Source organism: Macaca fascicularis, chromosome 2 (genome assembly GCF_037993035.2).
Source record: "Macaca fascicularis isolate 582-1 chromosome 2, T2T-MFA8v1.1".
Classification (NCBI taxonomy): Eukaryota; Metazoa; Chordata; class Mammalia; order Primates; family Cercopithecidae; genus Macaca; species Macaca fascicularis.
The window spans coordinates 113,390,661-113,412,875 of record NC_088376.1 but is presented as its reverse complement, the minus strand read 5'-3'; the positions used below and the strand labels follow the sequence as shown (position 1 = coordinate 113,412,875).

General features: G+C 57.7%; 2 protein-coding genes and 1 long non-coding RNA gene across 12 annotated transcripts in view; 2 read left to right on the top strand and 1 right to left on the bottom strand.

Moving 5' to 3' along the window:
* Positions 1-14,037, top strand: part of CACNA2D2 (calcium voltage-gated channel auxiliary subunit alpha2delta 2) — a 140,233-nt gene extending 126,196 nt beyond the window's left edge. For 4 of the 10 annotated variants that reach the window (XM_065540625.1, XM_065540626.1, XM_045386202.2 and 1 more), the window contains 22 exons: positions 388-462; positions 542-613; positions 696-767; positions 871-932; positions 1,790-1,866; positions 3,471-3,491; positions 6,143-6,203; positions 8,595-8,692; positions 8,922-9,012; positions 9,120-9,182; positions 9,361-9,464; positions 9,747-9,845; positions 9,937-10,025; positions 10,226-10,276; positions 10,529-10,600; positions 10,704-10,856; positions 11,006-11,058; positions 11,179-11,234; positions 11,385-11,511; positions 11,659-11,768; positions 11,866-11,948; positions 12,030-14,037. In XM_065540625.1, the coding sequence (XP_065396697.1) occupies positions 388-462; positions 542-613; positions 696-767; positions 871-932; positions 1,790-1,866; positions 3,471-3,491; positions 6,143-6,203; positions 8,595-8,692; positions 8,922-9,012; positions 9,120-9,182; positions 9,361-9,464; positions 9,747-9,845; positions 9,937-10,025; positions 10,226-10,276; positions 10,529-10,600; positions 10,704-10,856; positions 11,006-11,058; positions 11,179-11,234; positions 11,385-11,511; positions 11,659-11,768; positions 11,866-11,948; positions 12,030-12,170 (1,830 nt within the window). In that variant the 3' untranslated portion in view covers positions 12,171-14,037. The remainder of the gene's footprint in view (positions 1-387; positions 463-541; positions 614-695; positions 768-870; positions 933-1,789; positions 1,867-3,470; positions 3,492-6,142; positions 6,204-8,594; positions 8,693-8,921; positions 9,013-9,119; positions 9,183-9,360; positions 9,465-9,746; positions 9,846-9,936; positions 10,026-10,225; positions 10,277-10,528; positions 10,601-10,703; positions 10,857-11,005; positions 11,059-11,178; positions 11,235-11,384; positions 11,512-11,658; positions 11,769-11,865; positions 11,949-12,029) is intronic. The other 6 variants (XM_045386206.2, XM_065540622.1, XM_015445947.3 and 3 more) reach the window with 3 other exon arrangements.
* LOC102115073 (uncharacterized) lies at positions 8,633-12,168 on the bottom strand. Its single transcript, XR_274660.4, has 5 exons — positions 12,038-12,168; positions 10,928-11,749; positions 10,536-10,570; positions 9,337-9,421; positions 8,633-9,028 (listed from the first exon to the last, which is right to left on the bottom strand). It is a non-coding gene; the product is annotated as an uncharacterized lncRNA (long non-coding RNA).
* Positions 14,038-17,267: 3,230 nt separating the features above from the next.
* TMEM115 (transmembrane protein 115) lies at positions 17,268-22,029 on the top strand. The gene is made up of 2 exons (XM_005547227.4): positions 17,268-18,575; positions 21,237-22,029. The coding sequence occupies exons 1-2, from the start codon at positions 17,725-17,727 to the stop codon at positions 21,439-21,441; spliced, it is 1,056 nt and encodes a 351-aa protein (XP_005547284.1). The 5' UTR covers positions 17,268-17,724; the 3' UTR covers positions 21,442-22,029.
* Positions 22,030-22,215: the final 186 nt, after the last annotated feature.

The window sequence follows — 22,215 nt, the reverse complement described above, 5'->3', positions numbered from 1 at the left end:
TGGGAACAAGGACGAGGCACAAATCAGGGGCAGTAGTGGCTAGAGGACGGCCACAGGGGTACAGAAGCAGCAGCCCTGTGGGACCAGTGGAGGCAGAGAGGTCAGGCTGACTGACAGCTCATAAGAATCAGGGGAAGAGGATGAGGACTGCAGAGCAGCAGCCCACATGCCAGTTAGCCTTGGCAAGGGCTGGTGCACAAGGGGCAACCCGCCTGCAGGCCTGGCTGAAGAGACAGACTTAGGGCCACATGGCATGGGGGGCCCTTAGCCCAAGGCAGGCAAACAGCATCTCTCAGTGCGCTGGAAGACCAAATAGGGAAGAACTCTGGAGCCCAGGGAACCCCAGCCCATCCCTCCAGACCCTGAGCCCCCAATCTGTGCCTCCAGCTTGGAGCCAACGGCTACGTGTTTGCCATTGACCTGAACGGCTACGTGTTGCTGCACCCCAATCTCAAGCCCCAGGTGAGCCAGATGGGTGACCTGGAGGGTGGGCAAACCTTCTACAATGGGGACTTCTGACTCCCCGCCCTGCCTCCAACAGACCACCAACTTCCGGGAGCCTGTGACTCTGGACTTCCTAGATGCGGAGCTGGAGGATGAGAACAAGGAAGAGGTAAGGAGAGGAGGAGAAAAGGGGTGGGGGACAGAGCACAGGAGTGTAGGGGCCCTGCCCCTCACATCTCTGGCCCTTCCAGATCCGTCGGAGCATGATTGATGGCAACAAGGGCCACAAGCAGATCAGAACGTTGGTCAAGTCCCTGGATGAGGTAAGGAGGCAGGGTTGGGGACCAGGGAGTCAGGGTGGGCACCCTCCTACCCCACTGCCCCCTGCCTGCTAGCCCGAGTACCTGACCCAGCCTCCTCTCCCAGAGGTACATAGATGAGGTGACACGGAACTACACCTGGGTGCCCATAAGGAGCACTAACTACAGGTAAGTGAGGCCAGGGCTGGGCAGGCAGAGAGGGTGGGGCGGCCCCAGAATCTGAGCCCAGCTGCCCCCTCCCTCTCCCACTGTGACCACCATCCCAGCGGGAGACCAGTGGCCAGGGCTGCTCACTACTCACCCTGGGATGCTTAGTCTGCCAAGAGACTCCCTGGCCTTTAAGGAACAAGCAGCAGGTCTGAGAGCACAGGACGGTCATCCAAAGTCTCCTCATCACTACGGCCATCTGCACCCAGGATACTGCCTTTGGCACGTTCACTGCCTGCTCTCAGCTTGCCTCAGAGCCTCAGGGCGGAGCGGGTCCCTTGTGTGTCAGGCTGGGTCGGTGCAGGCTGACCTCTGCGTGCCCCACACAGCTAGTCCATCCCAAAATGCCGGGCATCCTTACAGCCCATGCCAGCCCACAACTGCCACCCCTCACCCCCCGCCATATCTGCACCAGCCCTGCTTTCCACTGGCTTTGAGTATCTGGGGGCTGGTGACCCCACTCCCACAGCAGCACTGGCACTGCAGCCAGCTCACGGCAGCATCTGCCCCTTGTGGGTCAGAGGGAGGCTGGCTGGGCAGGGGGCTGTTGTGAGAGGCTGCTGGGAGGGGAGATGGTGTGCGGATTTGCTTTGGGGCTGGTTGCCTGGTGGCCTCCAGGAGAGTTTGAGAAGTGGAGAGCCTCCAGGGTGCCAGCCCCTAGACCATGAACCTCCCGCAGCTAAGCAGGGAGAGGAGCCCCTGGTGGTGGGAGGAGGGGATGCCACAGCTGGGACCTCTGCCCAACTCCAAGGCCATGGAGAGGGGGTGCCAGTGTGGCCCGCCTCCCCCAGCCATGACCCGCGCTTCTCCCCCCTCAGCCTGGGGCTGGTGCTCCCACCCTACAGCACCTTCTACCTCCAAGCCAATCTCAGTGACCAGATCCTGCAGGTCAAGTGTAAGTGGCCCGGCCCCTGCCTGCACCCTGCACCCTGCCTCTGCCCCACACCCCGGCCGGCCCCAGGCAGCACAGCCAGCGCCAGTTGCCGGCGAGGCAGTCCCTCCTGCCCAGTCTGCCCACCCTCAGGTGCCCGCAGGCTGGGGCACCTTGAAAGTCTGTGGAAATCTGCATGCTTGCCTTTTCTTAGATTCGGTTCCAGGCCATTCTTTCATGGTTTCTGTTGAGGTTGCTGTTTTTGGTTTCTCCTACTCCGTGTCTTCCCTTCTTAGCCTGCCTGCCCCACACACTCCTGGGGGCTGCATTCTTGGAAGACACCCCCTCCCCTTACCTTCCCCCTTTCCCCTCCCCTTTCCCCTCCCCTTCCCTTCCCCTTTTTCCCCTCCCCTCCCCTTACTCCATCCTCACCACCCCCCCTCCCCCCACCTTCCCCCTCCCCTTACCTTCCCCCTCCCCTTACCTTCCCCCTCCTCTTTCCTCCCCCCACCTTCCCCCTCCCCTTACCTTTCCCCTCCCCTTACCTTCCCCCTCCTTTTTCCTACCCCCACCTCCTCTCCCTTCCCTTCACCTCCTCCCCCTCCCCTCAATTCCTTCCTTCTTCCCCTTACCTCCCCCCTCCCCTCCTCCCCCTCCTTTCCTCCCCTTCTCCTCCCCCTCTTTCCCCTCCTCTCCCTCCCATCCTTCCCATCCTCCCCCCTCCCCCCTTTTCCCCTTCTCTCCCCTCTTTCTCCCTCCCCTCCCCTCTTCCTCTTCCTGTTCAGCTCTCTCCCTCTATGGTGCCCCCTTCCCATGGTCCCTCTCTCTCTCTCTCTGCCCCCTCCTCTCCATTCTTTCCTCATCTATCCTCACCCAGTTCCCACTTACCCTCTCATCCTCCTCCTCTCACCTCCTACCTCTCTCCCCTCTGCATCCAACCTCCCTCCCTTATGTGCTGTCCTCTCTTCTTCCCTGTCTCCCTCCTTCTCTTCTCCCTGCATCTCCTCTATCTCCCTTTTTCTCCTGCTTACCTCCTCTCTCTCTCTCCCCTACTCTCCCTCCCTCCCGCTCTCCCCACCCCAGCACCTTCTCTCCCTCAGTTCCACTCCCCACACTCCCTCTGCTCTGCCTCCTGGCTCCCTCCTCACCTTCTTTCCTCCCTCCTTCATTCCCCATCCCCCTTCCTCTCTCCCCCTCCCCGCTTTCTCCCTGGCCCCCCTCCTTCCTCCCCTGCCTCTCCCAGTCCTCTGCCTGTGGCTCACCCCTGCATGCCCTGCTCATCCTGGGCCTCTCCTGAGAGAGTCTCTAGAGCCTGTGGCCCTGCCTGCCCACCATGCCCGAGGCCACTGGGAGGGAGGCTGGGGCTCCGGCCCCACCGCGCGCCCCCCACCTGCCTGGCCGACTGGGGGCTCATCTCCTTTGAGTTTTCTCGCTCTCTCTTTCTCTCTCATGTCGTTTTTTGCAAGAAGTTTCCTTTCGGTATGATGATGAGACACAATATTTTCATTCAAACAGCCATTGAATAAAATATTGTTTGTGCCCCTCCCCTTTCCCTCCCCCTTTTCGTTTGTTTTTGTGTTTGTGTTGTTTTTGTTTTCCTCGCTTTCTCTCTTGGTGGACTGTCCCAGTGCCAATCAGCAAACTGAAGGGCAAGTATATTCAGAACCAGTGCACCCTCCTCTCCCCACCCCTCCCACCCTCACGCCCCTGCTTGCCCCCCTCCCTGCCCAGGACCAGCCAAACCCCTGCTCTCCAGGGCCCCCTCCCAGCATCCCCCTGGCTCCTCTAGTTCTTGCCTTTCCTCTGATTCCTTAGCCCCTGTGAGAGCCAGTGGCCTGTGCCTCTGGCCCTGCCTGCAGGGTGTTCTCCAGCGTGTTCTCAGGGCCCACCCTTTCCTTGGACCCCTCACTCTCTCTGGGAAGGCCCCTGCCTCCCCTACCTTCTCTGTCCCTCCAAGACAACTCAACAGTAGGGACAGCCTGGATGCTTCTCCACCACCTCCCACTCAGCAGGGCAGGAGGCCTGAGATGCAGGGGTAGATCAGCCCCTAGTGGGGCTCATGTGAAGCTGTGGGAAAGGGCCAGCCCACAAGGCCTACTCTGAGGAAGCTCTCCCTCCTCTGGCAGTAGCTCCAGAAGCTGGCAGTCCTCCAAGAAGGGAGGCAGAAGGCTCGGAAGCCTCACGCCCCGATGCTGGGGCCAAAGGGCAGCATAGGGCAGGCACCTAGGCCACTGAAGAGCAGGGCTGACCTGTGCCTCCTGGGCACTGACATAGGTGCTGACGTCCCCGTGTCCCACCAGCCCGCTGCTCCCAGAGGCTTTGCTAAGCCCTGGAGTGGCTCGGCAGTATGGAAAAGCTGTTTCCCTGGGGAAATAAAGCCAGCTTTGGGGACCAGGGGCCTGGACAGGGATGGAATGGGATCTGTCTAGACTCTAAGAGCCAGCAAAGGTGTTTGGAGGAAATCAGGCTGGGTATGAAAGGAAAGGTTCTGGCACGCTGGGGTGCCTAAGCCAAGGAGACTTCTAGAAGGGTGGGTAGTGAACAGTAGTGAACCCCTAGACCCTGGCAGAGAGTAAGGGGAGTGAGAGAGGACAGCATTACAAAGGTCTCAGAGAACCACCTCTCCCAGGGAACCCGTGGGCAGATGGGGCATGGAGATGGGGCAAGGGGATGTCCCCATGACCTGGAAGCAGGGGCACCCAAGAAGCCCAGGGGCAAAGGGGATAAAGGGGCCAGAGCCACCTCCGATGGCCTGGGCGGGGGTGGGGGATGTGCCCTACTCCCACTGACTTGAGTTGTCTTTTTCTCCCCACCCTACCACATCCCACCCAGTGACCCCAGAAATGCAGGGCCCTGGTAACAATGACAACATAGCATAGTCTCCTTCCCTGCTCCTTCGCCCTCCTTTTTCTTTTTCCTCCTCCTCCTCTTCCCCCAACCCCTTCCCCATTGGCTTGTGTCCAGACCCTGCCTCACAGTCCTATCAGAAGGAACAGTCCAACCAGTGACTGCCCAGCCCCTCCAAGCACCCCAAGTGCCCCCTCCCCAGAATCTTGCAGTGCATTGTGGGAGTATTTGGGAGCAGGGACAATCCCTCTTCTATACAAATAAAGCCCTGGGAGCAAAAGAGCTCAGAAGTGGAGACAGGCTAAGAAGGTGGACCACCCACAGTGAGGCCAAGAGCAGAGGGACCCCTCCCAGGTGCAGACCAGCAAGGTGGCCAGTCCAGCTGGGCAGGGAAAGGCCATAGAGGAGCCCCAGCGGCCACATCCTTAGGTTCACTCTCAAACCCATACAGAGATAGTCACACTCGGGCACACACACACACACTCAGTGCATGCATGCTCACTCACACACACATGCACAGCTCATAAGCCCAGGGCACAGGCCCAATTGGGGATGCCTCAACAGCAGCCCTGTGCCCTCTCTGGAGCCCTAGCATCCCCCATGGCTGCCTGGAGCCCAGACAAGTTTTAGTAAGGATGGAGACCCAGCCCATCTCCACGCCCTCAGCCAAGGGAAGCAGGTACACAGGTTCCAGCAGCACTCCTTCCAGCGCCCCAGACTTTCTTCCCACACTGTGGGAACAGTCCCTGGCACTTTGAGGGTCTCCCTTCACCTCCTGGCCCAGGGAGGACCACCAGCCCCCCCACAATGCACTGCAGCATACCCTCAGCTGTCCCCGCCCGTCTCTGGTTGGACTGTTTGTGCCCGTGAGAAACCCCCTCGGTTTGGCCATGTTGATGCCTGACACAGAACAAAAGCAAGACCTACCAAAACGCAAACAGCTGCAGCAAAGAAAGAGAGATAAAAATCCGCAGCCAAAAGCCAATTCCCTTCCTCAAAGTCTCTTTGGAGGCGAAGGAAGCTCAGCATGCGGTTTTTTCCATTATGGATGTGATAAGAGCGAGACTGGCGCCTCCCCCAGACCATGCATATATATAGCAGTGTGTGTATATATATGTGTGTGTGTGTGTCCGTGTATATGTGCTATACAGCCGTATGGAAGCATATACAGCCACGCCAAGGGACTCACTGCCAACAGAGGACCAGGCCCGGGCAACATATTGGCTATAACTGCCCTCCTCCTGCGATGCTGTAGTCTCCACAGGCCCTCTACCCTCCCTGCCCGTCCCTTCTCTTTGGCTCCTGGACATGGAAATGGCGGGTTTCCTCTTTGCTGGTGTCTCCCCCTCCCTCCAGCCCCCCTCTCCCCTGTCCTTCCAGCCCCGTCAGCTCTGAGCCCCCTGGCCTCCCACCTCCCCAGCCCCCGCCGGATAACCCCCCGTTTCTGTTGCAGATTTTGAGTTCCTGCTCCCCAGCAGCTTTGAGTCTGAAGGACATGTTTTCATTGCTCCCAGGTAGCTTGCGTGTGGCCTTGCTGAGGTGTCCTCCCCTACCCTGAGCGCCCCGGCCCCACCCCCTGCACTGCTGCCTGGAGCTCTGTGTGACTGTATTCTGTGCAGTGTCATCCCCCGGCCCCCATACATTGCCCGGTATGCACGGCTGTGTGCATACCCAGGCCATGTACCGCACCAGGCAGCAGTGGCCGGCGGCCTCACGGCCCTAGCTCCCACCAGGCCGGGGCAGGAAGTCTCCAGACTCATCTGCTGACTTTCTCTGCCCTCCCAGGCAACCAGGCAGGAGCCCTTCCCGCCCCGGGGTGGCTGTCTGTGGCATGCCCACCCCTTGCCAGGCAACTGCTGCTCTGGTTTGTGGTGTCCTGCCCATCCCCCCAACCCCACACCCCATCGTTGTCCTGTGTCAGTCGGTGTTCATGTGGGTCTGGGGGCTGAGTCAGCCAGAGCCCCTGTCGGCAGTGCCAGGTCTAGAAGTGGTACTTCACTTGGGGGATGGGGGGAGGAGGGCAGGGGCTTTAAGGAGCTGCTCCAGCAGATGAGGAGTCGGGGCCCAGAGCAGGCCCAGGCCTGGACCATCCAGGAGTGCATGCTCAATGTGTACATACACGTTCTCATGCACACACCCTCTGCCTTTGGCCCACATCTGGGGAGGCCGGGTCCCCTGGGTGCTGAAGCCCTTCCATGACTCAGGCTTGGGATGAGGGCAGGTGGGTGGATGCAGCTGATAGAGACCCCAGGGTCACTGGAAGGCAGCACACGGGGGCTCTGGACATGCCTCACCTTTGTGTGTGCACGTATGTGCATGCACCCAGTTTTTCTGTGATTCTTTGTAGATGTATTTGTGAGTCACCATGTACGTATGTAAGAGTCTGAGCATAAATGTGGGGGTGGCTCTGTGCGTCAGTGAATGTGGGAAGGTGTGAAAAAGCCTGTGTGGCCCACGTGACCCCCGAGAAAGCTCTCTTGAGGGCAGGGACCCTATTTGTTTTTGCCATTTCTGTGTCTGTGGCTCGGGAGAGCTCAATAAATATGTGGAGGGTGAGTGAATGAAGTACCCCACAAATGTGAATGTGCATACTGTGTGTACAGGAGAGTCTGCAAGTGACTTGGTGTATCTCAAGCACAGTCGTGTGGGTGTCACCCTGGGTGTGTCCAGTGTGGCCTCTAGGCATAGAGGTGCAGGCTGTACACTGCACAAAGGCCCTGGGGGCCAAGGAGTGAGTGGGGCCTGAGACCCAGTTCCACATGCCCTTACCAAGCCACGAGCCCTACCACAGCCTGGGAAAGTGGCACATGTTCAAAAACCCCACAGTTAGTGCCATATAGGACAATGAAGTGGTCCCTGGTGGCAGAGGTATGAATGAGGGGTCGGGCAAGAGAGAGAGCTCCACCTATCAGAGTAGAAGGACTGCTCCCAAGACTTCCTAGGCAGCAAGCCCAAGCAGACCCCCCTCACGCCCCACAGCCCCATGTTCTCTGGACCCAGAGCCTGAACGCAGTGAGGGTCTTGAGGGGAGGGGCATTCCAGGCAGAGGGAACAGCCAGTCCAAGGACCCACATGTTCCCACTGACTTCCTGACACCCTCTGTGCTATGATGAAAAAAGCGAGTATCAGAGAGCATGAGTGAGTTACCTAAAGGCACATAGCCAGGAAGAGGCAGGGTGGGGTCTTAGGCTGACAAAAAGCCAGTGTTTGTACCCGGGTCCCACCTGGTGCCCATGGGAATGCTCTAGGGCATACAGGTGGATGAGCTGGCCGCCAGGCATTTCCTGGGGCTTCCCAGGTGCACTATCTGGGTCCAGCTACACCAGAGAGATGGGAGGCTCTGTAGAGCCATGCCCAGGAGAAAGAAGCTGCCTGAATGGAGGAAGTAGACCCTCATTTTTTTTTTTTTTTTTTTGAGACGGAGTCTTGCTCTGTCGCCCAGACTGGAGTGCAGTGGCCGGATCTCGGCTCACTGCAAGCTCCGCCTCCCAGGTTCACGCCATTCTCCTGCCTCAGCCTCCTGAGTAGCTGGGACTACAGGCGCCCGCCACCTCGCCCCGCTAGTTTTTTGTATTTTTTTAGTAGAGACAAGGTTTCACCGTGTTAGCCAGGCTGGTCTCAATCTCCTGACCTCATGATCCACCCGTCTTGGCCTCCCAAAGTGGTGGGATTACAGACTTGAGCCACCGCGCCCAGCCGACCCTCATTCTTGTGTCAGCTCTGCCCCATCTCAGATCCCAGCAGCCTGTCAGGCATGTAGCAGCTGCAGCCAGGAAGAACCCACGTGCCCCTCCCTGAGGCCTGGGCTTCTCAGTGAATGGCCAGGTGGGCCTGTTGGGAAGCCTTGACCCCATTGCCCTGTCCAGCCCCGTAAGCCCACTCTTCTTGCCCCTCCCCACCCCTAGAGAGTACTGCAAGGACCTGAATGCTTCAGACAACAACACCGAGTTCCTGAAAAACTTTATTGAGCTCATGGAGAAAGTGACTCCAGACTCCAAGCAGTGTGAGTGTCTGGCAGAGCAGGTGGCTCTGGGCAGTGCCCAGGCAGCATGGGGCCAGCCCAGAGGAACCCAGAGGCCGGGGAGGTGTGGAAATAAGCAGGCACAAGCTAAGGGCTGGGCCTGGGCCAGGTCATGGAGGAGGCTCCTGGTGGAGCCTTGAGGGTGGGGGCGAGAGTGGACAGGGAGCTGCAAGAAGACACCCCCACCCCCAGCCCTCCCCTCCTGTTCCAGGCAACAACTTTCTTCTGCACAACCTGATCTTGGACACGGGCATCACGCAGCAGCTGGTAGAGCGTGTGTGGAGGGACCAGGATCTCAACACGTAGGCATCACCCAGCCTGTGGGGGCAGAAGGCTGGGATGGGCCCGGAGGCCCTGGCCCTGCCCAGCAGAAGGCAGGCCTGTGACCCCACCCTCCTGCCACCCCCAGGTACAGCCTACTGGCCGTGTTCGCTGCCACAGACGGTGGCATCACCCGAGTCTTCCCCAACAAGTAAGTGACCTATCCCACTACCCAAACCCTGCCCCTGCCAGGGAACCTGCATCTGTTCTACCCAGAGGCCTCCTTGCACCTGTGGAGACCACACAGGTCCTGGTGTGGAGGCCTCCTTGCACCTGTGGTCCCCGACAAGCGACCCCTTACCTACCAATCTGCCTCTTGGGTGCTCCAGGGCAGCTGAGGACTGGACAGAGAACCCTGAGCCCTTCAATGCCAGCTTCTACCGCCGCAGCCTGGATAACCACGGTTATGTCTTCAAGCCCCCACACCAGGATGGTGAGTGTCCCCCCAGTGTGCCCAGTAGCAGGCAGGGAGCCTCAGCTTCCCTATCTGCTCAGAGAACTGGGCTCTGCTCTCTGAGGCCCCTCTGCAACACAAGGCTGCCTGAGGGCAGGGCAGACGTGAGGAGAGGGATAGACTGTGCCAAACACTGTCCTGAGTGCTGGGTGCTTGGGCTGGAGTCATCCCTGGATTGGACTCCTGGGTTTGTAGGGCCCAGCATAGAGTGGTCAGTGTGGCTGCCAGACCCCACTCCTGACTTCCCCACCCAACCCCCAGCCCTGTTGAGGCCTCTGGAGCTGGAGAATGACACCGTGGGCATCCTCGTCAGCACAGCTGTGGAGCTCAGCCTAGGGAGGCGCACACTGAGGCCAGCAGGTGAATGCTTGGGACAGAGGCGGGGAAACAGGCAATGGACAGGGTACTGCCTGGGCAGGTAGCACTGATGGTCCCTTGCTCTCCCCCAAAGTGGTGGGCGTCAAGCTGGACCTAGAAGCTTGGGCTGAGAAGTTCAAGGTGCTAGCCAGCAACCGTACCCACCAAGACCAGCCTCAGCAGGTATTTGGGCAGGGGCGGGAGCAGTAACCCAGCAGTGCCCTTCCTGGAGTCCCCTGGAACTCCTACCAACCCTCCGCTCTGGCTCCAACACCTACACGGAGGCAGGGGCAGCTGCAGATGGCCTGGGGAACAGGATGTATGACAGGTGATGGGAGGGAGGAAAACTGGTGGGTGGCTTACGGTCCTCACTCTCTGCCTAGCAGTGCGGCCCCAACAGCCACTGTGAGATGGACTGCGAGGTTAACAATGAGGTGTGTATGCCCTGAACCTACCCTGGACCCTAGCTTATCCCACTTTCAGACTTCCTAGTCCCAGCTGCGACTCCCAGCACATCCCTTGGCCTGTGGGTCTCAACATCCCCACCCTGACTTCACAGCCTTTCCAGGACTGGGGGAGTGATGCCCCCAACTCTGAACCACTGGACTGCCTGGGGTGGAAGGTCTGGGGCGGAAGGTCTGGGGCCCAGCCCCAGTCCATTTTCCTCCCCATTCCCTACCTCTTAGGACTTACTCTGTGTCCTCATTGATGATGGAGGATTCCTGGTGCTGTCCAACCAGAACCATCAGTGGGACCAGGTGAGGATCAGGAACAGAGTGGAAGAAGAGAGTAGGGATTTGAGCCTTCTAGGGGTGTAGCACTGCCAGCCCTGTGACCATGGCTTTCTCCTGGCATTCTCAGGTGGGCAGGTTCTTCAGTGAGGTGGATGCCAACCTGATGCTGGCACTCTACAATAACTCCTTCTACACCCGCAAGGAGTCCTATGACTATCAGGCAGCCTGTGCCCCTCAGCCCCCTGGCAACCTGGGTGCTGCACCCCGGGGTGTCTTTGTGGTGAGTCCCCAGAGATGCCTGGACTGGAGATGGGGGGGGACTGGGAGACCTGCCCACAGATGACCCCCTACCTCTGATATTTGATAGAGCTGGGGGTGACCTAGGGCGAGGGGCAGCAGTGGCAGTCCACGACCCTCTCTCCACTGCAGCCCACCGTTGCAGACTTCCTTAACCTGGCCTGGTGGACCTCTGCTGCCGCCTGGTGAGTCCTGAGCGGGAGGTGGGTAAAGAAATGCTCCCTGGTCAGTAGGGCTCAGAAGAGAAGTAGGGCACGGCATCGTTCTCTGCTGACCACCTGCACTCGCCTCTCCGTGCCCTGCAGGTCCCTGTTCCAGCAGCTTCTCTACGGCCTCATCTACCACAGTTGGTTCCAAGCAGGTAGGTAGGGCTTTGGAGGCGCCTCCTCAAGTCCGGGTCCCCAGTCTGAGCAAAGACGACTCCAAGGGGACGGTGGGGCCTACGACTGAGGGAGGACGGAGACCTTGCCCGGGTCTGTGGGCGGAGCTGAGGCGCTCTGGGCCTTCGCAGACCCCGCGGAGGCCGAGGGGAGCCCCGAGACGCGCGAGAGCAGCTGCGTCATGAAACAGACCCAGTACTACTTCGGCTCGGTAAACGCCTCCTACAACGCCATCATCGACTGCGGAAACTGCTCCAGGTGCGGCAGTGGGGCGGGACCAGAGGCCAGGGGCGGAGCCTGTGAATGGGGCGAGACGCTCGGGAGGATGGAAGGAGCGGGGTCGCAGTACGGGGGCGGGTCAGTGGCGGGGCAAGCTCGACGCCCGACTTTCCGGGCTGCCCGCAGGCTGTTTCACGCGCAGAGACTGACCAACACCAACCTTCTCTTCGTGGTGGCCGAGAAGCCGCTGTGCAGCCAGTGCGAGGCTGGCCGGCTGCTGCAGAAGGAGACACACTGTATCCTGCCCCCGCCCTCCCCGCCGCCCTCTCCCCTTATGCCCCGCGCGCCCTCTCCCTGCCGCCGCCGCCTCCTTGACTCCCCACCCATGCCCAGCGGACGGCCCGGAGCAGTGTGAGCTAGTGCAGAGACCGCGATACCGGAGAGGCCCGCACATCTGCTTCGACTACAACGCGACGGTGAGGAGAGGGGGCGGTGGACCCGAAGTCCCTCGGCCTTGCGCGCGCCCAGGCCGACCAGCTCCTTGTCTCTCCCCGCAGGAAGATACCTCAGACTGTGGCCGCGGGGCCTCCTTCCCGCCGTCGCTGGGCGTCCTGGTCTCCCTGCAGCTGCTGCTCCTCCTGGGCCTGCCGCCCCGGCCGCAGCCTCAAGTCCTCGTCCACGCCTCTCGCCGCCTCTGAGCGCCCCGCCCCCCCCACCCCACCTGACCTCTTCGCCTTTCCCACCCTCCTGCCCTACACTCCCCACCTTAGGGCCTAATCCCTCCCTCACTGAAGGACCTGAGCTGGCCAGGCCCTGAGAGTCTGGTCTGCGCCTTGGGATGGGGAGTCCCAAAGCGGGATGCCGCAGGTCTTTGGCACCCAAATCACGTCTCACCTCTGAACTGTTCAAGTGTCCCCAGACCCTTCTTCCTTGCTGGGCTACCCCCCAGTGGGATGGGACAGGGAGGCCACACGCACTGGTGCCAAAACCAGGCCTCTGCTGCTGCCCTGCCTAGAGGCTCATGTGCGGGGGGACCCTGCCTCAGCTGGACTCCTGACCCGGCCTCTCTGCCCCACCCAAGCCCAAACTTGGTTTCTGTGAGAATAGTGGAGGAAGGTGAGATGGCCAGTTTGAAGCCTGTGCCTCCCAGCTTAAATCCTAGCAGGAGAGAGGCTCTGGGGCAGCCCCCATGGGCTCCTCCCCCTTTCAGGCCTACAGCCACATCCCCAAACCCACTGGGTGTCAGGATAGTCAGTGATACCAGTTTAGACACTACCCCATAAACACCTGGAACCTTGAGGATGGAAACTGGACTCAGACATACCCCACTGGGCACACGCACAAACACACACACTATGGGGTGGGGTGGGGCTTACAAAGCCTTACACAGGGCGAGGGGTTGGTGGGAGGGTTGGCACCTGCACACTCCATCTCCTGCTTACCACCTGCCTCTAATCTGAGCTGCAGCTTGGCTGGTCCTCCCATCTCTAAAGCTGAATGTCAAACAGTGCCAAATGCTGGGGCAGGGGGTGAAGAATCCTCTGTCCCACCCCTAACCACCAGTGTCCTCCAAGTGTCCCTCACCTCTCCAGGTGCGCATTGTAACCATTTCTCACTAGTGTCAGGCCCTCAGTGGGACCACATGCCACTGCCTGCACCTTTCGGCAGAGGAACCCCCACCAGACATCACCCTTTGCCTTAGCAGGGGTGACTTGGTCTCTCCTGGCTGGGCCATCCTTCCCCCAATCTGGCCCTTACACACTCAGGCCAGTGCCCACTCCCTATCTCCCTCCCACTTCCACAAAGACGCTCCCTGCTCATAGGAGGCCAAACTGCCCCTCCCCTGCTGAACATACACACACACACACACACACACACACACTGTGCACACACAGAGGTGGGCCTGGGCACAGCTCTTCACACCATTCATTCTGGTCATTTCCCCCAAAGGCATCCCAGCCTGGGGGCCAGTGGGGAACTGAGGGCAAGGGGATGTAGTGATGGGGCTCAGATGGACTGGGAGGAGGGGGGAGGGTGATGCATTAATTAATGGCTTCGTTAATTAATGTCATGTTGCTTGTCGCTTTCTCAGTGTGTGTGTATGGTCCATGCCCACTGCCGGTGCCAGGGTGGGTGTCCATGTGCACCCGGCCTGGATGCCAGCTGTGTCCTTCAGGGGCGTGCGTGTAACTGTAGTGTAGTCAGGTGCTCAATGGAGAATATAAAAATAAACATATACAGAAAAATATATATTTTAAGTTTAAAAAACAGAAAAACAGACAAAACAATCCCCATCAGGTAGCTGTCTAACCCCCAGCTGGGTCTAATCCTTCTCATTACCCACCCGACCTGGCTGCCCCTCACCTTGGGTTGGGGGACTAGGGGGCCATTTCCTTTTCTCTGCCCTTTTTATGTTGTTCTATTTTGTACAGACAAGTCGGAAAAACAACAGCGACAAAAAAGAAACTTTGTAAAATACCGTGTGTGTGATTCCTTGTAAAATATTTTCAAATGGTTTATTACAGAAGATCAGTTATTAAATAATGTTCATATTTTCACTTCAAATGGTTCCCATCCACTGTATCAGCCTGGGGGTGAGGACTGGGTAGCTATGAAGACAGTTGGCCAAGACCTCAGAGTCTCACTTAGTGCTCTGCTGGGGGTCAAGACCATGGTAGCCCAGGTCCCTGGCAACCACAGGGCATGATACTTGCTTCCACCAGTTAACAGGTGCCAGGCCCTTGACATACTTTGTCTCATATCATCTCAAAAAGCTGTCTTTTAAGGACAAGCCAAACAGGCTGGGTGCGGTGGCTCACGCCTGTAATCCTGGCACTTCGGGAGGCCGAGGCGGGCAGATCACTTGAGGTCAGGTTTTCGAGACCAGCCTGGCCAACATGGTGAAACCCTGTCTCTACTAAAAATACAAAAAAATTAGCCAGGCATGGTGTAATCCCAGCTACTTGGGAGGCTGAGGCAGGATAATTGCTTGACCCCAAGAGGCGGAGGTTGCAGTGAGCCAAGATTGTGCCACCGCACCCCAGCCTGGGCAACAGAGCGAGACTGTCTCAGAGAAAAAAAAGCAAAACACCCTCCCAGAGCCTGAAAGCCAGGACCCTGGAGGGAAGAAGACAGATTAGAGATGCTGGTTTAGTGGGGAGGTGAATCTGGCAGTCTGGTCAGACCACCAGGGCCTGACAGGTCCTCTGCCTAGAGCTATGAGTGAGCACCCGGCCAGTGTCCCTACCGAGCGCTGGAGGACCCAGTCCTGTTATTCCAAGAAGCCATGACCACAAGCGCAGCAACGGCTCCCTCCTGGCCCAGAGGAGCTTGAGGCCGCAGCTGCTTAAAATGGAGCCATAGGCCAAACTTCGTTTTTGTGAATCTGCTCAAGCTTAGGCCCAAATTCATCTTCACCCTGGTCAGTGTGACCCTCACAGTCTTCTCATGTGGAGAGAATTATAACCTGTTACCACCAGAACACGTGTCCCTGCCTTCCCACCGCAGTGCTCTCTCTCCTCCCAACACTCTGCTCACTCTTTACTCACCTGGCTGAGTCCTCACCACAATCTCTGGGGTGGGTACTAGTGTATCCCCATACCACAGAGGAGCAAACTAAGAGGAGAAAGCCTTTCCCCCCAGGTGAGAAGGCTAAAAACCAGCAAAGATTTTAGAGAGGAGTTGGCCACCAGGGGTTGGGGGGCTTGGATGCTAAATAGATGAAGGGGCTTCCAGGCCGCAGCCAAGATGGGGACTTTTTTGTCACTCCTCTGCAGGGGTCTGCTGCAGAGCAATGTCTAATCCACAACCCCCAAGACAGCTCCCATGGCCTGCAACAGCCCCTGCAATCTTGGATAGGGTGGTCGGATAAAATACAGAACACCCAATTTTGAATTTCAGATCATGAACGAGTTTTTAGTATGGATGTGTTTCAACTATTGTGTGGGACATACCTATACTGAAAAACTGGGGGCTGGGCACAGTGGTTAATGCCTGTAATCCCAACACTTTGGGAGGCTGATGCAGCAGGATCGCTTGAGCTCACAAGACCAGTCTGGGTAAGATGGCCACCCCACCCCTGCCCATGTCTCTACAAAATAAAAAATTTTGAAAAATTAGCTGGGCACAGTAGTGTGTGCTTGTAGTCCCAGCTAATCAGGAGGCTGAGGCTGGAGGATCCCTTCAGTCCAGGAGTTTGAGGTGGCAGTGAGCTATGATTGTGCCACTGCACTCCAGCCTGGGACAAAGCTAGACCCTGTCTCAAAAAAAAAAAAAAAAGAGGGGGGGGGACATGATTATACTCAAAGATTATTCATTGTTTATCTGGAATTCAAATTTGACTGAGCATCCTGTATTTTGATTTGCTAAAACTGGCAACCTTACCCTGATGTGGCAACCAGTGGGAACCCAGACCCCAGAAAAAAAAGCATCAGCACCCTTTGTAACCTGTAGGCCATGCACACTTCGGCACACACTGAAATCAGTGGCTGAAAGGAACGGATTCTGTGCTTTATAAAAGTACTTTGTCAAAAATTGTTTTAATTATATGTACAGCTTTTTGTTTTGAGACAAAGTTTCACTCTTGTTGCCCAGGCTGGAGTGCAATGGCATGATCTCGGCTCACCACAACCTCCGCCTCTCGGGTTCAAGCGATTCTCCTGCCTCAGCTTCCCGAGTAGCTGGGATTACAGGCATGTGCCACCATGCCTGGCTAATTTTGTATTTTTAGTAGAGACGGGGTTTATCCATGTTGGTCAGGCTGGTCTCGAACTCCCGACCTCAGGTGATCCGCCCGCCTTGGCCTCCCAAAGTGCTGGGATTACAGGCATGAGCCACCATGTCCAGCCTATATGTACAGTTTTTTTTTTTAAGTAACTCAATATACAAAAAAAAAAAAAAGACACAGAACACAACCACTGTCAGAAGCCACTGTGGCGTGAAGTGGGGCCAGAACACTTCTGGCCCAGGCTTGTGGAGAGACCTCTCTTCCTCCGCAGTGATCAGAAGTCTCTAGTGGGGAGGAGGGTCACTGAGGGCAGCCCAGCCTCGTCCGTGTGCCGGAGGGAGTCCTAGGTTCGTGCTCCAGGCCCACCTCACTTGGAAAAAAGGCAACGTGAAATAACAAAAAATGTTTCCAAGTGGGAGAAACCAAACAAAGGCAACATGGGCAACACTCGCTGAGTACCCAGGGTGGACTGGCATTTTACACCCCTTTCCACTTATTAGGACAGGAAGATCATGTCATCATCTATATTTTACGGTCCATGAAACTGAGTTTCAAAAAGGTTCAGGAACTTAACCAATGCCACACAGCCGCCAAGGCAGAGCAAGGGTTCCAGCCTGGGTCAGGTGCCATTCAACAGACCACGGAGGTTCTGTTTCTCACACAGTGACACACACCCACACGCCAGCAGACAAGGACACACTCGCTCAGAGGTACATGCACAAATAGAGCTACTCTTCCCAGGGAATTCAGCAAGTGTGGGCGCTAGAGCTGTGTTGCTTCCCGAACCCCCACCGCCGCTTTCAGGGGTTAGAGATGCTAATTCAGCCCTTCCCACCTCCTGAGAACCGACGGAAACGGTCCCTGAGAACTACAAGTCCCAGCACAGTCCCCTCTCACCACGACGGGACCAATCCGTGCGCATGGCCTCCTGGGACTTGTAGTTCTAGCCAGAACCCTGTTCCACTCTTCCCCGGCTGCAACCAAGGACTCCGTATCCCAGCATGCAGAGGAGCCGGAACACAGGCGCTTAGAGAACAGCCCGCGGCCGCCGGGGGCGCGCAGGCGCAGCACCCCTGTTTGTCGGCCCCCCGAGAAAGAGGTACGGTCGAAGCCAGGAGCCAGGCCCAGCGGGAGCTGACCAGGCTTGACTCGGGTACGGAACTAGGCATCAGCCCCCTTGCGAACCGAAGGGCCTCGGAGTGGATGGAGGAGGCCCAGCCCTGAGATCAACGCCAGCCAGGCTAGCCTGGCACGGGGCCTACAGGGTGGGCAGGCGGGCGTGCCGAAGCCGTCCAGGGCCTTCCCTCAGGTCCCGGGCGAGGGACCTACACTGCGGCCCGGCGACAAGGCCCGACTCGGCCCCTCGGGACCAGAACCCCACCCGATCGGAAGCGGATCCTTTACCAGGGCCATAGGCCAGTGACTAGGCCGGGCCTGGGCCTCCCATCGGGGCCGGACTGGGACGAGGCCCCGGGGAGGCCCCTGGCCTACCAGACCCTTTCCTCAGGTCTACAGCCGCCGGGAAGATGCAACGTGCCCTGCCAGGCGCCCGCCAGCACTTGGGGGCCATCCTGGCCAGCGCCAGCGTGGTGGTGAAGGCTCTGTGTGCAGCGGTACTATTCCTCTACCTGCTCTCCTTCGCCGTGGACACAGGCTGCCTGGCGGTCACCCCGGGCTACCTCTTTCCCCCCAACTTCTGGATCTGGACCCTGGCCACCCATGGGCTGATGGAGCAGCATGTGTGGGACGTGGCCATCAGCCTGACCACGGTGGTGGTGGCTGGGCGTTTGCTGGAGCCCCTCTGGGGGGCCTTGGAGCTGCTCATCTTCTTCTCAGTGGTGAATGTGTCTGTAGGGCTGCTGGGGGCCTTCGCCTACCTCCTCACCTACATGGCTTCCTTCAACCTGGTCTACTTGTTCACTGTCCGTATCCACGGCGCCTTGGGCTTCCTAGGTGGTGTCCTGGTGGCACTCAAGCAAACCATGGGGGACTGTGTGGTCCTGCGAGTGCCCCAGGTGCGCGTCAGTGTGATGCCCATGCTGCTGCTGGCACTGCTGCTCCTGCTGCGGCTCGCCACACTGCTCCAGAGCCCAGCACTGGCTTCCTATGGCTTCGGATTGCTCTCCAGTTGGGTGTATCTTCGCTTCTACCAGCGCCACAGCCGGGGCCGAGGGGACATGGCTGACCATTTTGCTTTCGCCACTTTCTTCCCTGAGATCCTGCAGCCTGTGGTGGGGTTGCTGGCGAACTTGGTGCACGGCCTTCTGGTGAAGGTAAAGATATGCCAGAAGACGGTGAAGCGCTACGATGTGGGTGCCCCATCCTCCATCACCATCAGCCTGCCAGGCACAGACCCTCAAGACGCGGAGCGGAGAAGGTACTGTGAAATTTTCCAAAATCTTGTCAAGCTAGGAGCATACTGGTCGAGTCACATACCATCTGTTGAGGTGTTTGCCGTACATAGGTGGAGACCTACAGTCAGGTGTTGGGGCAGATCTGGAAAAATAAAATCAGTCTTTGGCCTTGAGGAACTCAGCAGTTAGGTGTCTGGGGTCCACGAGGCACTTTCCTCACCACTGTGGCCACCTAATAAGTCTCAAGAAATGCAGTTTCCTTTGGTGCTGTGAATGCCCAGTGGAGGCACACAGAACCCCGGCCTTGCCTCAGAATCTCAGAATCCTAGACATTGGGCCTGGGAGCCAGAAGCAACCTGCTGGTACTTTCCCTGTGAGGAAGGGAAAGGGAAGGAGGCCTGGGGTCCTCGAAAGGTGATCTGGGCCACTCCAGTTTCCAAATGCTATGTCCTCTTCCTGGGCTTTAACTCAGATGCTGTGCTTCTCTGCCACTTATTTATCGAGAGGGAAGCTTGGGGTATTGCCACATTTACCTCCGTCTCCAGCAGGCATGTGTCACCAAAACCAGACACAGGCTACATGACCCACTGAGGGAGCCTGCTGACTACACCAGGGAGTGGCGATGACCCTTTCATTATCTATAAACCAAGCCATCCACAGCATCAGGAGTCCCAGCTGAATTCTTCACTAAATGCACTTTGGCCAGGGCAGGAGGGGTCTTTTTAAATTCAGCTCTCTCTCTCTCCCCCAGATCTGTGGAGCCAGCAAAGTGGTCCCAGCTTTCACAAGATCCACAGCTCCATTTCCAACATTATTATTGAGTGTTTTGAGGCAATTACTTCAGTAGTAAAATCTGGGGCGGGCTTTGTCCTTTGCATTGCCAAGGCTCCTGCTTTTGCTCACCTGTGAATGGGGTCGTGGCAGAAAGCTCTATGAATTTAGCTGCAGTTATCCCTGTATTTACTCTCCACTGGGCTGTGGAATTGAGTGTGGGACACATTCCTTTCTTGAAGGAGTTCCAGCTGGGGAAGGGCCACAGATCACTATGGACCCAAGGTGTGGTAGATGTTGAAAAGTATATACAGCATGCTGTAGAGCATAATTCTGGGCTCTAGAGCTTGGGTCTTTATAGGTGATAAGCCTTAAGGACAGAAGTCTCTCTTAACCTTAGCTGGTATTAAAGTTGGGGCCAGGAGAGCTGGGCCTGGTAGGAATTGAACTGTCCCCCAGAGCTATTCAGGTGGCGCCAGGCCAGTGGGGACCTCTCCTCCACAGAGAGGTGTTGGATTATTAGGGTTGGCTGGACATTCAAAAACCTCTGCCCAGGCCCAAGAAAATGGATGGGGGGGAAGCAGGTTGGTGGGGAGGAAGGGAGGGTCAAGAGGCGGGTTCTTGGCATAGCCTTATGGTTGTTAGCTTACATGGGGGTGGGGATTATTCCTCCAGCCACTTTGACGTCTGACTGCATGGCCACGCCCTACTCCAAAGGGCTACCAGGAGAGGGAGGCAGGGTTTCCTGTCTCTCTGGTCCTTGTGAGGAAGTGACTAGTGTGACACTCGCTCTCTGCCTTGGCAGGCTTTAGATGGAACTGGCAAGGGCATCACCAGGATGGGAGCCTGGGTAGCAGCAGGGAAGGACTGTCCTGTCTATGCCAACTTGTCACATGTGAGATTGACGGGCAGGGTGGAAGTGTGATAGGGCTTTCTACACCCGTGTCCTTGTTGCCTCTCTTGTCATGTTCCCTGGCATGGTGTAGATTTTGGTTCTCAGCTGGAACCTGAAAGGCTACACGAGCTGTCCCCACATTGGTGGCACAGAGAGGCTGAGGCATAGGAGTCCACAGTGGTCACTGTTGAAACGGTTCCCTGGCAGCTGCGGCACTCCACCTTCTGGTCAGCCAGGGTCCCAAGCACATGTGTAAACCTTCTTCTGTTGGACTTTCCCACCTGCCCTCAAAGTGGGGCCCCTAAGGATACACCCTGTGGAAGCAGTAGGCTCTGGCCTGTGCCTACCCATGTGGGCTGTTTCTCCTTCTCCTCTTGCAAGGGCTCCTCAAAGTCCCTGCTCTAACAAGGGCCTTGGTGGCTTTGGGGGTTCTTCTGAGAGGGAGAATATTAGCATCAGTTAGGATGGGTAGACTTACCCAGGTTGGCCCTGCTTCCTGGGCTGAGCGCCAAGGGAGGTGTTGAGTTCCAGCCTTCCCCATTGACCCTTGGCAGGAGGGTCAAGATACCCCTAACCAGGAGACGGGGAGAATTAATAACCCTTCCCTTGGATGTGATGCCCGCACCCAGGCAGAAACTCCTGGAAACTCCAAAACTTGCCGTTCCACCCAGCTGCCCTAGGGCACTAGTTCCACCCACCCTTAGATACCTCCCTCAGAACCATTCCTGGTGGCTGGCCTGGTGGGCAGTCTGACAGACACCCAGCTGACCTTCTCACCCTGGAGGTGCCTCAGCTATGGAGGGAAGACTCTTAGAGCCTTTGGGTTATCATTCTGATGGCAGAGTGGGTCCTAAACCAATCTCTGGGGAGTCCCAGGCTCTGCATGGTGAAGGGGAAACATGGGATTCTGGGGGAGGAGTCTAGGTGGTACGGTGAGGAGTCAGCCTGCTGCAGAAGGGCAGAGAGCATGACCCAACGCCAAACCCAGAGTGACCTGTCCTCTCTCCTCTGGCCCCAGGCAACTGGCCCTGAAGGCACTCAATGAGCGGCTGAAGAGAGTGGAGGACCAGTCCGTCTGGCCCAGCATGGATGATGATGAAGAGGAGTCTGGGGCCAAGGTAGACAGCCCCCTGCCCTCAGACAAAGCTCCTACACCCCCAGGGAAGGGGGCTGCCCCAGAATCCAGTCTAATCACCTTCGAGGCAGCTCCCTCGACGCTGTAACTCCAGACCACCTTGAGTGTGGCACCTCCCCTCCTGAGCCCCCCTTGACATCCTCTCAGCTACTCCAGGGCACCTGACTGCTCTGAGGAGAGGGAAGAAGGCCTGCTGGGGCTTTCTATGGCCTTCTGCTGTTTCTCGCCAACACTACCCAGGACTCCTGCTACCTGGTTCCAACTCCAGACAACCACTATGCCAGGCCTGGAGCCTCTGAGGCATCGGCCAGTCCAGGTCCTCATCTGAGGTAAGAATGTACATCAGCTGGCAGCCCCAAGCAAGTGGCTGCAGGGACACTGATGCCACAGCTCCTGGGCCGGCCCTCACATCTGACACTGGTTGCCGAGAGCCCTGAGCCAAGGCAAGGATTTGCCAAAAATGTTCTGGGGGCCCAGCAAATGCAGGAGCCGACCTGGGGCTGCACATCCCTGCCCATCCACAGAAAGACTGTTCCTGTCAGGATTTGTTTCCCTCTGCTGTGGCCGTGACTGCTTCTGGACCAGAACAGCTTCGGCTCCCAGGTATTTTCTACAGGACCACTTTGAGTGGGCAGCCAAGCCCAGGCTCGCAGTATCAATAAAGCAGTTCTCTGACGAATGACTCCTGGGCTCTTGTCAGGCCACCTTGTGCAGCCCCTTCATCACGTTCAACTGCAAAGTTAGACAGGGACTTGATTGTCTCCATGGTAACTCCACCTGGATAGAGAAGCCCATTGCCCCAGCTCCCCACCACCGCCACCACCACATGCACACTGCCAAGTAACCTTCCAAGAGCTATTGC

What these genes read in the sequence shown, in the direction of transcription:
- TMEM115 (XM_005547227.4), top strand. Translation starts at nt 17,725, where the DNA reads ATGCAACGTGCCCTGCCAGGCGCCCGCCAGCACTTGGGGGCCATCCTG. An exon ending in CAAGACGCGGAGCGGAGAAG is followed by an intron (nt 18,576 to 21,236) that starts GTACTGTGAAAT and finishes CTCTGGCCCCAG; the next exon opens with GCAACTGGCCCTGAAGGCAC.